The 15,591-nt window shown below is 40.8% G+C and overlaps 1 protein-coding gene across 1 annotated transcript; it reads left to right on the top strand.

The window, feature by feature from the left end:
• Positions 1-363: 363 nt before the first annotated feature.
• Positions 364-14,869, top strand: LOC134222018 (uncharacterized protein DDB_G0271670). Its single transcript, XM_062701173.1, has 3 exons — positions 364-486; positions 1,245-2,439; positions 14,209-14,869. The coding sequence occupies exons 1-3, from the start codon at positions 364-366 to the stop codon at positions 14,580-14,582; spliced, it is 1,692 nt and encodes a 563-aa protein (XP_062557157.1). The 3' UTR covers positions 14,583-14,869.
• Positions 14,870-15,591: the final 722 nt, after the last annotated feature.

A 15,591-nucleotide genomic window follows, 5' to 3' on the forward strand; every position in this document is an offset into this window, starting at 1 on the left:
AGACATCAAACTACAGTAAACTTGATTCACTGAGTACACGCGCGATTGATTGCGTTGACCCATTACTGACCGCGATAATCAATCAACGATCGGCAGAATTTCCCCAACACCGCCACTGCTGATGGCAGTTCGAACAGACAGAAGTGGCACACGCACATAGTTAGCATTTTGACGCCACCGCCGCCGAAGACGGCGACGTGATCAATGCGCGAACATGAGCGACAACTGACCACCCCGTGGAGATATGCGGCTGTGAAGATTGAAGCTCGGTCGGACCCGGGGCCAGACCTCACTGCTTGATTGATTGATAGTCCAATCATGGTGGCACTATTCCCGCTTAATTCCCGCTCATAAAATGCAAACATGCAAAGAAGTCCAAAAGAGCTGAGCGCCGCCAGTGGCTCCTCAACACTCCGAACGGCTACTGGCCGCGCAGGCAGCTCGGTAGCTTCTTGCGGTGCCTACGACGACGCGGCGTTGGATGCGGTAATTAAATTAGGCAATAAAACTTGTTTCCGACACATGTATTCTGTTGGGAACACGCGAATGGTTAGCACGGAAAGTGAAAACTAGACGCTTCAACTCCCGAGGCGAGGTCCATTCCGAGGATGGACGGCTTTGTTGTCGCTGAAAATATAGGCGACGCCACCTTTTAAATGGTTTGCGGCCGAGCTGAAATTGAAATCAACGACCGGATTGCGCTCAACTCAACTTTGTCGACGGAGATGACAGTCTATTGTAATTGCTGAAGACCCCACAATAGAAGTGCGTTTGCCACAGTGCGACGCGTTTCTCGCACCGAATTGTCAGTTGCCAAGCGAGCAGTGAGTAATTTTGATTGATTGACTAGTCATGACAGGGCTCGTTTTGTGCTACGAATCGATTCAAAACTTTGCGTGGTTTCGAAGGCTGCCTCGGGCAGCAAAAAAAGGTGATGAAGGATGACGGGATGATGAGAGTGCGTATGTTTGAACGAGCGGGTCTACGCCTGCTTTCAATTGGTGTTGAATTAAACCATTGCGAAATTTGAGGAAGTTAATCGTCCTATGGGCCGCGAACGATTCGATAACATGGGTAAAATGAGGGTCATTAGGTCTTTAAATGTGTAAAAGGCTTGCCTTTTCTCTGTCTCGAATGATTAGGAAATACGTATTTGAGTTAGGATTGTCCAACCACATACTTATATATTGTTGTCGAACTAATGAAAATATTGTCTTTCCTTTCTCTATCCCTTCTAAATACAGAAAGACTTTACCGATGACTGCGTCTTCAACGAGCAAATGGAGCAGCACCACTACAACACCTACAGCTCGACGCAACACTCCAACTCTCGTCGAACGCTGTACCTGGCGCTGAACAAAACCGGCCAACCGCGCAAGATCCAGATCCCGATCAACCGAACGCTGGGCAAACTGGCGACCTACACGAAAGCGCTTACCCAAACCGTAGCTCACGATCGCGTGGAGCGATTGATTTCGAGACTATTCGGTGCGAACCACGTTCGTCACGGCCTGAAGCAACTGTGCGAAACGGGTCGGGCACTGCAGGACCTCACAGTGAAAGATATGCGGCCTCGGGCAGTGTGCGGTCTGGCCAAAACAGGCGGACCATCCGGAGCCGGATCGCAAGCGATAGGCACCGCCGGTGGCAACAAAGATAAAGACAGCAAAGACACCATGCGAAAAAAGAAGAAGAAGCGGCGAAAATGCCGAGAAGACGAACCGGCGGGGGAGCACTGCTTTAGGCCGCAGGGTGGTAGCATAGGTACAAATAGTGGTAGGAAAAAGCCCCCAGGGCAAGCGAGGAGTCAAAAGTGCAGCCCGGAGGACGGCGATTGTGTTGTTAGTGTTAGTAGTAGTAGCAGTAGTAGTAGTAGTAGTAGTTCCAGTGGCAGTCCAAACAGTGCAAATAGTTTAAGTATTAGTCGTAGCAGTAGTAGCAATCGCCCAGGTGCGAGCCAAGCGAACGTACCAAATTTAGGAGTGCAGGCCGCGGGTGCAGGCCCGAAGAAGAAGGTGATGAAGAAAGTCAACTCGAAAAATACTCCTTCCAATGTACATAGTATCAATAATAAGAAGCCCAAGAAGGGTCCGGGCGGAGGCGGCGGGGGTGGAGGCCCCAATGCCAACAAGAAAGCCAAACATCAGCAGCAGAACACTAGTAGTAGTAGCAGTAGTAGCTCAAGCAGTAGTAGTAGTAGCAGCAGTACAGTGCCATCAATTCTGAAGGGTAGGGCGAAAATGAGCCCGGCGAGGAGGGCACCTGTGCTAAGGTCGGTGGGTACGGTGCCGCCGACGGTCACACCGAGTCTCCCGGTAACGACGCCGGCCAGCCTCGACGATACCTCGCAATCGGAAGATGACCTCGAGGCCGAACTCGAGACGGACGATCTGGTGCTCACGTCAGCCGAACTCATCGAGGAGGACGATCTCGACGAAGGTAACATTAATCTCACTGGTCAATCTTTGAACTTCGTGGATGAGGAAGATTTGGATGATATGGATTTCTGAAAGCGAACAGCTCTGTAAATCGTTGATTTTAGAATGGTGACCGGCGTGGTCGCTATTTTTTTGGTTTTATGTTTTCTATTTCTCATTTTCCATGTAGCTCGAGTATCGGTTTTGTTTTGATTTTGTTTAGTTTCATCACTATACTTACTTTGGCCGGTTTCTGATCATAGATATAGTAGAGTTTGTACAAAATTAGAGCAAAAGTGTAGAATGACTTCGGTAGTATAAGGCGGAATGGTGTGGACTAACGCGCATGCTGCCTGTGTTTGGAGTGGTATTCTAGCAGAGTTTGTGTATTAATCAGCCAGTGATTGAGGAAGTGATTAATATTACATGCACATAAGGTTAACGTCATCTGCAGATCTATTCCATTCTTCTTGTACTAATTTCCTCTTTTCTCTTGCACACATCATCATCAAATTTTCTGCTTGATATGGTTGTCATCGCTTGGAGGAATGTCAAACTGTGCACATTCAAGACCGTATTGCAGAATGTTCCCTACTTGAGCATCATATTTCACACACAATCATCCTCGGTGTTATAACTATCAATGTTTTCCATTCACCTTTCTTTTGGGGTCAACTAAAGCTGTCCGCGTATTTCGCACTCGTATTATTGACATTTGAGTGCACTTTTGAATCTGAACCTGATTGTAACTTTACTTAATTTTTCTCTCCAAAATCGGTTTGTCGTCTTATATCAAAAGCGTTGATACTGTAAACGTCGTTAAAAAGTAAACGTTGCGAAGTAAAGGACACAGAGCATGATTGAATACGTCTAGAGCTTTATGTGCTAAGATTAATTAACTTGCAGTGGTTTTCATACGGAGGAGGCCTAGTCCGATCTTTCCATTGTCAATTACATCGGATTGAATCTGATCTTAGGCTTGAACTTCATACTTTACAATACTTCCAACTATTTCACGGAAAATTAATTTCAGATCGTAGACTTCATTACAAGATTCAGTAACTCTACGCAAAAATCTGAGCAGTGCAAATACCATCGACGGAGTAACCTTCTTCTTCTTCTTCTTCTTATTGGCATTACATCCCCCACTGGGACAAAGCCGCCTCGCAGCTTAGTGTTCATTAAGCACTTCCACAGTTATTAACTGCGAGGTTTCTAAGCCAAGTTACCATTTTTGCATTCGTATATCATGAGGCTAGCACGATGATACTTTTATGCCCAGGGAAGTCGAGACAATTTCCAATCCGAAAATTGCCTAGACCGGCGAATCGAACCCAGCCACCCTCAGCATGGTCTTGCTTTGTAGCCGCGCGTCTTACCGCACGGCTAAGGAGGGCCCCATAATGGTAACGGGGTAACCATAATGTGCTAATTGAAATCAACTTTGCTATCGATGAGAATACTTTCTGTATGGAACCCACACGTTCTATTGTTTGCAATACCAATGCTGATCGTGAGTTGAGCAAACGCTGTTTTATATTTACCAGCGTTGACACTCATTTCTGACTCATAGCGTTCAGCTCTAAAAAATGGGAGATGAGAAGTCAAGTACGATCGCAGCCAGGGAATTATCCAATCCCAATGTGTCATTTTTCGCAGTTTCACAAGAATCAGATCGAGGGGCACTTTCCGAAAAAGATATTGACTTCATCCTACCTGCCATGATTTCTCTTACTTGTTTTTTATGCAGGTTACAAACGAAGTTAGGTTAATCGTAGTTGAACGGTTTCTAACAAACCCGTGCTGGTGTATGGAGTTTCCTACAAAGTGGACAACACATTCAAGAACTATCGACAAACAGCCCAGTAACCGCAATATCTCGAAAGTTTAAGGCGTTGTTTAAACTTCCAGTCTTATAAGTTGGTTTGATTGCTGTCGGCATCCACATTTCGGAGAATTGTCCACCAAAGATAATGGACGGTCGAAGAGAATGATTCACGAAAACTGGTGGGACGCCGGTGGGACCTGGGTCTTTTTTAAAGTTCAAATCAGAGAGCCGCCTACAGACTTCATCAATAGAGACTCATATTTGATTATTATGTCAAGTACCTCATCTGAGACTGAAGTTGTAACGTGATCCTACACACCGGCAATTTCTGCCAGATGATTTGCTATTTTTTTTCGGAATTTTCGGCAACTAGTGACATAGTGGAAAGCCCGATTTCATGCAGCTGTGTATACTCGTGTTCACTATTCGAATTACGAGAGAATTTTATTTGGATCAGTGCTTGAAATAGTGTTTTAGACATTTGTGTAACCTATTTCTGAATGTTCTGGGCTTGATGTTCTATCAAGGTTAAGTATCGCGTGACTTACGCATCGATTTCTCCGCGGAACATGTTCACGGATAATGTGGCAGATGTCGTCACAGAATCTGCAAAACAATCATAAAGCAGAGAATTCCAACATCTGATATTTGACTACAAACTGTGACGAACATATCATACTGTCGGACTGCATGTTCTTAAATGATTGGTGGAAGAAGGAAAATCAACGGCTTATGATAAACATCGATTTTCAGAATATGTGTGTGCGGCTCAATAACCACTTCGTCCCGTTTGTTAACAGATGCTAGATCGAGGTGTAAAAAATCAACACCACGACAAATTTGGCAAAATTGTTGTTCCGAGGAATATTCTGACTTATGTAGCTGACTCTGGCCCCACCTGCATTTTCTTCCCAAGTGCTTCTAATTTCGTTGGCACCTCCATGGAGTAGAACTTCTGTGGAGTAGTAAGTTTTAAGAATTCATCCAAATGTATATATTTACTAGCAACCCTATAACTTCTCATTGTAAAAAGTGAGGAGCGCGAAGTGAGTAGTGAGACGTCTCACTTCTCACTCCTCACTTCTCGATTCTCACTGTGATAAACTTCTCAATTCTCACTACTCGCTTTTTACAGTGAGCAGTGAAAAATGAGAATTGAGTAGTGAGACACCTCACTTTTCATTCCTCATCTCTTACTTCTCACTGTAAAAAGTGAGAAGCGCGAAGTAAGTAGTGAGATATCTCACTCCCCACTTCACGCTTCTTATTTTTTCAGTAATAAGTGAGAAATGAGACGTCTCACTCCTCATTTCTCACTGTAAAAATTGAGTAGTGTGAAAAGGGTGATGGGGCGTCTCACTACTCACTTCGTGCTTCTCACTTGTTACAATGAGAAGTGAGAAAGGATTGAGAATGGAGACGTCTCACTTCTCACCCCTAATTTCTTACTCCTCACTGTGAAAAATGAGGAGTAAGAAGCGAGTAGTAAGACGTCTCACTTCTCACTTCGCACTACTCACTTTTCAAAGTGAGAATTGGGAAATAAATACACATGACCCTTTCGAACAAATGACCCTTTCGGCCAAATGACACTGTCGGTCAAATTCCCCTTTCGGCCAAATGATCCTTTCGTACGAATGACGCTTTCGGCCTAATGGTCTGTTCGGCCAAATATATGTACGGCCAAACAACTTTCCGCCTAGTGGCCTTCGAACAAATGACATTTATCGGAGGTGAACTAGCCTTGGGCTAAAAATCTCTTTAATAAAGATTATAATAATATGGTCGGAAGGGTCATTTGGCCTAAAGGGTATTTTGGCCAAAAGGGTCATTTGGCCGAAAGGGTCGTTTGGTCGAAAGGGTCGTTTGGCCGAAAGGGTAATTTGGCCGGAAGGGTAATTTGGCCGAAAGGGTCATTTGGCCGGAAGGGTCACTAGGCCGAAGTGGTCGCTAGGCCGAAAGGGTTGTTCGGCCGATAGATTCATTTGACCGAAAAAGTCATTTGGCCGAAAAGATACTTTGCTCCAAAGGGTCATTTGGCCGAAAGGGTCATTTGACCGAAAGGGTCATTTGGCCGAAATGGTCAATGGGGCCCTCCTTAGCCGTGCGGTAAGATGCGCGGCTACAAAGCAAGACCATGCTGAGGGTGGCTGGGTTCCATTCCCGGTGCCGGTCTAGGCAATTTTCGGATTGGAAATTGTCTCGATTTCCCTGGGCATAAAAGTATCATTGTGCTAGCCTCATGATATACGAATGCAAAAATGGTAACCTGGCTTAGAAACCTCGCAGTTAATAACTGTGGAAGTGCTTAATGAACACTAAGCTGCGAGGCGGCTCTGTCCCAGTGTGGGGATGTAATGCCAATAAGAAAAAGAAGAAGAAGAAGAAGGTCTTTGGTCAGAAAAAGTCGTTTGGCCGAAAGGGTCGTGTGGCCGAATGGGTCGTTTTCTGAATGGGTCATTTGGCCGAGAGGGTCATTTGGCCGAAAGGGTCCTTTGGCCGAATAGGACATTTGGCTGAATAGTTCATTTGAAAAGTGAGAAATTAGGAATGAGAAGAGAGACGTTTCACTTCTCACTCTTCATTTTTCTTTTCTCACTGTAAAAGTGAGAAGTGCGAAATGAGTAGTGAGACGTCTCATTACCCACTTCGCTTTACTCAGTTTTTGCAGTAAGGAGTGAGAAGTGAGACATCTCATTTATCACTTTTCGGAGTAAAAAGTGAGAAGCGCAAAGTGAGTATAACTTCTATAGCTTCTCAATGTAAAAAGTGACAAGCGACAAGTAAGTAGTGAGACGTCTCACTACTCATTTGGTTCTCCTCTTTTTTTACAGTGAGAAGTGAGAAATGAGTAGTGAGAAGTGAGACGTTTCACTTCTCACTCTTCCTTTATCTCTTCTCGCGCTGTCAAAAGTGAGAAGCGCAAAGTGAGTAGTGAGACGTCTCACTACTCACTTCGCGCTTCTCACTTTTTAGCGAAGTGAGTAGTGGAACATCTCACCACTCACTTTGCGCTTTTTTTTTTGCAGAGAGAAGTGATAAATGAGGAGTGAAAAGTAAGACGTCTCTCTTTTCTCTTTCCATTTTTTTCTTCTCACTGTCAAAAGTGAGAAGCGCGAAGTTAGTAGTGAGACGTCTCACAACGCACTTCGCGCTTTTCACATTTGACAGCGAGAGGTGAGAAATAAGGAGTAAGAAGAGAGACCTCTCACTTCTCACTCCCCACTCCCTCACTACTCACTTTTCGCTTCTCTTTTTTTGCAGCGAGAAGTGATAAATGAAGAGTGAGAAATGAGACGTCTATCTACTCATTTCTTATTTCTCATTTTTCAAATGAACTATTCGGCTAAATGACCTATTCGGTCAAATGTCCTATTAGGCCAAACAACCCTTTCGGCCAAATGACCCATTCGGCCAAACGACCCTTTCGGCCAGATGGGTTTCGGCCTAATGTGTTTCGGCCTAATAGGTTGCGGCCTAATGGTCTGTTCGTCCTAGTGGCATTTGGCCGAATGGCGTTCAGCCGAATGGGTTTCGCCCAAATGACCCTTCCCCGTACTCAGCCGATACTCCTTCCTCTTTTCGTTGTTCCATTATTCTATTTCCAATAGAATCTTTTGAGATTCCGGAAAAAAAATCATAAAATTCTGGGAGAATTATTCTGGAATTCCAAAAATATCCTTCAAAAATTGCCAGCACAAAATAATTCGGAAGCTCAAAAGGATTCCGTTCGAAGCGAAGTTCTTTTAAGTTGCTGAACCGAAGCTTGATGTGCTTCTTAAAGAAATCTTTCTAGGCATTCGAACGGAATTCTTATGAGCCTCCGAGTGGAACTTTTTGGAATTCCTAAAAGAATCTTAACGGAATCCTTCTATGATTACTTTCGAAAATCAAAAACAATTTTGATCAGAAGTTTTTTCGAATTCCATTCAAAATCCCAAAACGGATTCCATTCGAAATTCCAAAAAAATCCGTTCAGAAGCTCATAAAGATTCCGTTCGAAAGCCAGAAAAATACATTATGAAGGATACCGTCCGTAGAATCCTTTTGGGATTCCGAACAGAATCTTTTCTTTCGAAAATCAAAAACAATTTTGATAAGAAGCTCTAAAGAATTCCATTCGAAATTCCAAAACGGATTCCATACAAAATTCCAAAAAAATCCGTTCAGAAGCTCATAAAGATACCGTTCGAGAGCCAGAAACATACATTCTGAAGGATACCGTCCGTAAAATCGTTGGATTTTGGTCGGAATCTAATAATATTGCTGATCCAACAGCCGATTCAAAAACCTGGATAGAGTATAGTTCTTATGCAAAGCCTTAATATAAAAGCGCTCCAACTGAATAAAACCCAATTACCGCACGTTTGCTATAAATATTACACAAAGTTGCGTAAAAATTAAAGCCAAATTTTATTGAAAAGTCTGAATAGACAATCATTTATTATGATAGTGTAAAATTTGGCAAAATTTTTGATGATCTCTGAGGGAATGTGTTAGAAGTACTACTATAAAAAAATAACTGGAAAAACTAATGGGACTTTTGGGAATTTTTTAGCAACGTTTGTCGGAAACTCTCAAGAAACACCGTTGGAATTCACGATGGATAGTAACTCCCAAAACAGTAGATTGAGAAAATTTGGGAGGAACTTCTATAAGGATACTGGAATATATATATTTTTTTATAGAGGACATGTGGAATATATTCATTAAATAAATCAGATATGGATAGTCTTTTTGAGACTTTTTTTTAAAGTATTTTTAGGTGCAAATCATCCGTACAACAAAATAGGTTTACAAATTATGATCTTTAAAATATTGAAGGAGCAACATTCATTGCATGTTTGCATGAAAAAAGCTTCATTTGTTCATTTCAAAATGATTGTCATATCTCGAAATGTGCGCCTTCGACCGAATCAGGAAACTAACATTATGGCCGCACGTGTTTATGCAGATGATTCTCAGATATTTCGGATGATTTTAAGATGATTTCACCGGTGTTTTGAACTTAATCTAGAATTTAAAAAAAACACCTAAATAAAGATTAAAAAAAAGATGATTTCAAATGTTTCAATGCTATAATCGGTGTCCTGTTCCCTGTTGGTTCTTGTTTTCATGATGGATGATACCGGACGATAAATTCGATTCAAATCCGGTAAGTTGTAAGGCAATTAGGGTAAAATGCCCAATAGTGGACCCCCTAGTAGTGGAGTTTTGCTCTTCCTGTCATAAGGCTTAGAAATTTTCAACATATTAACTCTGCTTGATATCTAGCAACAAGCTCTGCATCCCTTTTTCACGATACATATATAAAACACCCAAATACACGACGTTATTCGTTGAAATTCGCTCTATAGTAGACCCCCTGGGGGTCCATAATTGGAAATTTTTTCCCTATAGTCGACACTTCATTTGATTTTCATGTCCCGTTTCGGGACGTTCTTCTTCCCTAATATGACCCCCCAAAATATTCCTATAATGAACACTCTCGTGCTTATTTTTGATAGAAAGGTAAAACATCATTTAATTTTACTTTCCATAGCATTTCCAATGCATGTAATCAAATCATAGGACTGGAAGGTAGGTTCTCCCGATAGAATTTTATAGCAAAATGTTGACACTGTGCAGTAATAATGCAAAAATGGCTGGAGGGTCCACTATTGGTTGGGGGTCCACTATTAGGCACTTTACCCTAATTTTAGTTCAGAAAAAAAGCCACAATAAATTTTCATCTACAACATTGAGAAATTCTTGGAAAAATCCCTGATCAATTCCTCGAGAAATAAACGTACGAAGGATTTTTTTTATACACTACTACTTTTTCAAATTGGTCCACAACATTTCCATGATTTAAAAACAATGAATCGCGAATTATCGCGTTCACCAACCCAAACCGGGTTGAGAATTCACTATAAACAAGTAAACTGCATTTTCAACCATTTGTTGAGGTTGATTAGCCTAAAATCGTCAAAAAATAACAAAATAATAATTAAAACATGTCTTTGAAATGGCCACTACCAAATGTTACGCATTATTTTCTAGAATGACAGGTCCCTTGCTCGCTTGGAATGACACTGCACTGACAGTAAATTTGGAATTTCAATTGGAACATTTTCTGTCTTTGTTTAAAGTGTCTTTGGGGTATATTGCGACATTTACTCCTGTTTAGACTTACCCAGAATAAATGATTATCACAGTCGAATCTCGCACTCGATTTCGCAGTGCGTCAAGGTTACTGCAGAGTAAGGTTATCTAATTTTTCCATACAATATTTATTTTGAAATACCTTACTTTGATTGGCCTTGCATCTGACAATCAGCAAATTCGATAGTCAACAATAAAAATAGTTTGTTTTCATCATCGTCTCAAAGCGGTTGACAGTGCGAAGTTCGAAAACGGGGTGAGAAGGATTATCACAGAAAGCTAAACAATTGTGAAAAGAGCAATACTAGAAATATGCTGATGTTTTTACGCGATTTATTGGGAGCTATTTTTACCGAATAAATTTTGGCTGTTACGCCATTTTCAAATGTTGGTCGAGAATTGACCTTTCGCGTCAAAAATTGTATCTCGTTTTACTGTATCAGTCGATTTTTTGGCTAATTTAAGTTTGACTTTCCCAAAGAACCAATATTTTTTGAAGCCTCGCACTATTTTAAAAATTGAAAACAAAAACCGAAAAAGTGCTGCACTTGTTAACCGGTCTGAAAAATTTACCCGATGTTCGTTCAAAGTCAGGAAAATGTTAGGCCAATCTTTCGATTTTTTGTTTTTGGGAATGTTGGCCTTAAATAAAATAAAGAATCGATTGAGCGATTGACCCTTTCCTTCCCATGGTAGCTGTGGAGCTCCATCAAATTATGCACTTTCCAACATTCATCGAATTATTTCAACAACAAAAAGCAGTATTTGGCACAACTTTATGGTTCCATTAGACTGTAAATATAATCAATTATGAGTAAGAATAGTGAAACTATTGAAAACATTCAAGTAACTAATGATTTACAATCAAAAACTTTTTTTTTTTCGTTTTCCACTAATTTTAGCTATGCCAAACAACTTTTGTTCTAGCATTCTTCCCACAGATGATTCCTTCCTTGAACCCTTTGAAAAAAGTCGTGGGAAAGACAGGGTTAAAACTTTTTGACGGAAAAGGTCAATTATGGTCAGCGAGCATACAAATGGTACCTGGAATTCCGCCTTTGCTGGGTGGCGATTTGTTTTTAAATGTGTTGTTTTATTCGAAAGCCCGCAAATCATTTCAATGGCCAAAAAGCTTACTGACAATTATATGGGTTGGATAAAATTAATTATTTATAAATTAATTACCTTTCAACTCACTGATATCTCATGAGGTGAACAATTTTCGGTCTTCACGGTACCATCTCCAACGGGAGCGGGCCATTTGGCATAAAAACATTTGGCATAACGCCATTTGGCATAAAGGCCACTTGGCATAATGGTCATTTGGCATAACGGAAATTTGGCATAATTGTGACCAGCGTCAAAAGTGAGGGTCTTTTGGCATAACGGACATTTGGCACTTTGCGTTCGCTAAATGGTGACTATGATAACACCCGTCGATAACAATATAAAAACAGTGCAAAAGTAGGCGCATGCCCCGATTAGAGTAATAATGGATGTAATCCCTTCTTTAAAAGTAGGCGCGTGGCCGGATTATGGCAATGGAGGATGTGATCTTTTCTTTAAAAGTAAGTGCTTGCCCGGATTATGGCAATGGAGGATATGATCTCTTTTTAAAAGCTGGTGCTTGCCCGGATTAAGGTCATGGTAGATGCGATCTCTTCTTTAAAAGTATGCGCTTGCATGGATTATAGCAATGGAGGATGCGTTGATCCCTTCTTTAAATGTAGGCGTTTGCCCAGATTATGACAATGGTGCTTTCCCGGACCGAGGCAATGGTGAATGTGATCCCTTCTTTAAAAGTAGGCGCTTGCCCGGATTATGACAATGGTGGATGCGATTCCTTCTTTAAAATAAAGGCGCTTGCCCGGCTTGAGGCAATGGTGAGTGAAACGTCAAACTGTTCAAAGCCGCCAATCGGGTCCACATGAACTTATTATAAACTTTAAAGTTCAGAATCAAGCTCCATACGAACTTTTTGTGAACTTTCAATTTCAGAATCAGTTCGGTATGAACTTTTTGTGACATAAAGTTCACATTAAGTGCGACCTTGACATTATACAAACTTTCTAGTTCACATTTTATCCTAATTGAACTAATGATGAACTTTGACACAAGTGTCATATATGAAATCAACCCATGAAGTAAAATTTTGCCACTTTACATGTCGGCCGTATGGAGCAGTGGTACGCATCCCGGATTATAGAGAAGGATTGGAGGATTCAATACTTGTGGTAGGCGTATCGTCACATGGAGTCTCGCATCCTAAATAAAAACATCATCTACGTTCTAGCGAATAATCATTGAAAAAAATTGAAAATAGTTCTTACAGCACATCGCCTTGTGGTTTTTATTTTATTCTATAAAGTACACTTTAAGTACATTGTCTAGCTGAATAGCATGTTATACAGGACTCTCACCGAACTTTTTGTGAACTTTGATGTCCACTTTAGAAGCTTGAAAATAACTTAATGTGAACTTGATAGTTCGGTTAACTGCTTAAAAAGTGAGCTGAAGAGAATCCTATTCAGGATCCCTCTTGGAGCTGATTAAGGTGATTATAGAATGAAGCCCGTGGTGAATTTCAAATTCACCACACGTTTATCTGCATACATTTCCAAAACCCCAAATCTGACGTAATAGTTTTCGTACAGTCCCGAAACTCAAATTATGATTGTTCAGCATAACTAAGCAAACGATCTACCATTATTTCAGCCCCATACCTGTTATGGTTCTTTCATCTCGTGCTCTAGAAAAAAATATTGGAAAAGCACGTGGTTTACAAAATGGCCGATTTCTGGCTTCATTCTATAATCACCTTAACCCAGAAATGTACTGTTATCCGAACTTTTGGTTGCTTGGGTACTTTATCTACGCTAAACAATACATGACATATCCCTTTGGCTTTCACAGTTCGAAATTATATCAAATGTCCGTTATTCCAAATGATCCACTCTTTTCTTGCAGTACAAAATTATGCCAATTGTCCGTTATGCCAAATGACCATTATGCCAAATGTCCTTTATGCCAAATGGCGTTATGCCAAATGACTTTATGCCAAATGACCCAGAACCATCTCCAACAGCTATGTTGAACAGTAGATTACTGGTAGTCAGATGTCTCAAAGGCCATTTTGAGACTTCAATCCAGCGCCGCACAAACAAAAATCTTAACAGCATTATTGTGAAGCTAAGTTAATGTTATTTAACCAATAAATACCAAACGTACACTACTCTAATATGCCACTAGGCAGTACTAACAAATGACTGCATGTTTTGCTATGTCTAACCTTTAACTCAATGTTTGTGCACCCGTGTGTATTCATCTAGGTCTGTGTTTTGTATTTTCATAAACAACTGAATTGTGGAATCATAAAGGGATTTCCAGGAGTTCATCAACCTCCATTATCTTCTATCGATTTTCATTAGACATTAATCAAAATTCCGTTTTTGACGTCACACTATTCACACATTGTAACAATCACTTCAATTAGTATTTCCATGTGTGTTTCTGCCATTCTGCCGTATTTCTAGGTAGTATATAGTTGCATGAAATCTTCCTCTTCTGCCTTCTGGAACCCTTCCCAATACAATATTTTCCACTACAATAATCCACCAGAAGGGTTCCAGTTACCAATCCCATCGTTAAACAAGAATACACGATGGCACCAGCCAGCACACGCACACAAACCAACCGCAGCACTAATCGAGCAATATTTTCCTTCTCTTTCCTACTTCTCTATCGCCCACTGACCCGCCAACACTCCAAAAAACACGGTGGCCGTCTTCTATCCGCTATCTACCACTGTTTTAATTGCAGGATCCGCTCTAAACCCCACTGCTTTGCCATGGTATGGGTCCCCTGGTGTCGACAGTTACCAAGATGCTACCGAGGTCACCCCTTGTAGTCCTTCCCCCTTTGCCATCACCAACACAACCACAACCACCACTACCGTCGAAACCAGCGCCAATAGCAGTGACATAAGCGACACAAATGTCACCGCTCAAACCAAATCTCCTAGCGTTAGTGATAGCGTCATTAGTATAAAACGAATGAGCTCACTAGTCAGCAGCTCGGTGGACGAACATCCGCGAGGCCGGTCCCTCGTGCGGTTCAGTCTGCTTAGTCTAGGTACCTTACTGATCGCTTCCGGTGCTAGCACTGCCAGAATTACACGACTGCTATATCTATGATCACGACCGTACAAACAACTACATAATTTAGTTTTATTTTGGAGAAAAACAATTGATCTAAATTTGAAAAATCTGAATCTTTTTAACCCTTAATTTATTTTCACAAACTGTTCAAATCTTATTTCGAACTTTTAGAATTTATTTCTGGATGATTTTTGTTATGCAACTGAAAGCAAAAACACAACAAAAATATTTTTACTGATAATGATCGAACAAAAAATGGAAAGAACTCACCTCATCAATCCACAAAAAGAAATAACTCATCTTTTTAATTTACAGTAGGAGCAAAATTCTCGCTTAACTTTTCAAAAGGACCTAAGTAACATTTTTATCATGAATTAATTTGAATAGCGCAATCAACAGAAAAACATAAAAGCTATTGATTGCGCTATTCAAATTAATTCATGAAAAAAATGTTACTTAGGTCCTTTTGAAAAGTTAAGCGAGAATTCACACAGCAATTATAGACTGATTATTAATAATGATATGGATCACATTTCTTGAACAAAAGTAATGAATGAAGTTTTGACCAGTGCGAAGAATTTACCTGTCAGAGAACACAACGAATCCGCTACAAATTTAGCTCAGGAGATCAGTGTCTACGTGTTGCACAAATTTTTCTACACAATTTGCTACTAACATACAGGATCGTATAACGCGAAATCGCTTGAATTCAAACATACTTTACAAACCCGTAGGGAAAAGTACTTATTGAAAACCAGAACAAAACATGCAGTTTAAAACCGAATGAATGGGAGCGAATGAATGCGACATACAGGAATAAAAGACATTAGGCTACACTCGAACCGCAGCAGAACAAAGTTATGGCAGTGCTCCAAAATCTCATTGCTTGTCAGTAAGTTATCAACCGTGCATACAGAGCTGCTAGGAGAGAGCCATCACTTGTGACATGGCAGATTAAAATTATTATTTTCCATGACGATATTATTAGTTGACTAGAAAGCCACAGTTAGCATAGTTAGGAGCTCTTAGATAGAATAATCAATTG

The sequence above is a fragment of the Armigeres subalbatus genome, chromosome 3, assembly GCF_024139115.2.
Source record: "Armigeres subalbatus isolate Guangzhou_Male chromosome 3, GZ_Asu_2, whole genome shotgun sequence".
NCBI lineage: Eukaryota > Metazoa > Arthropoda > Insecta > Diptera > Culicidae > Armigeres > Armigeres subalbatus.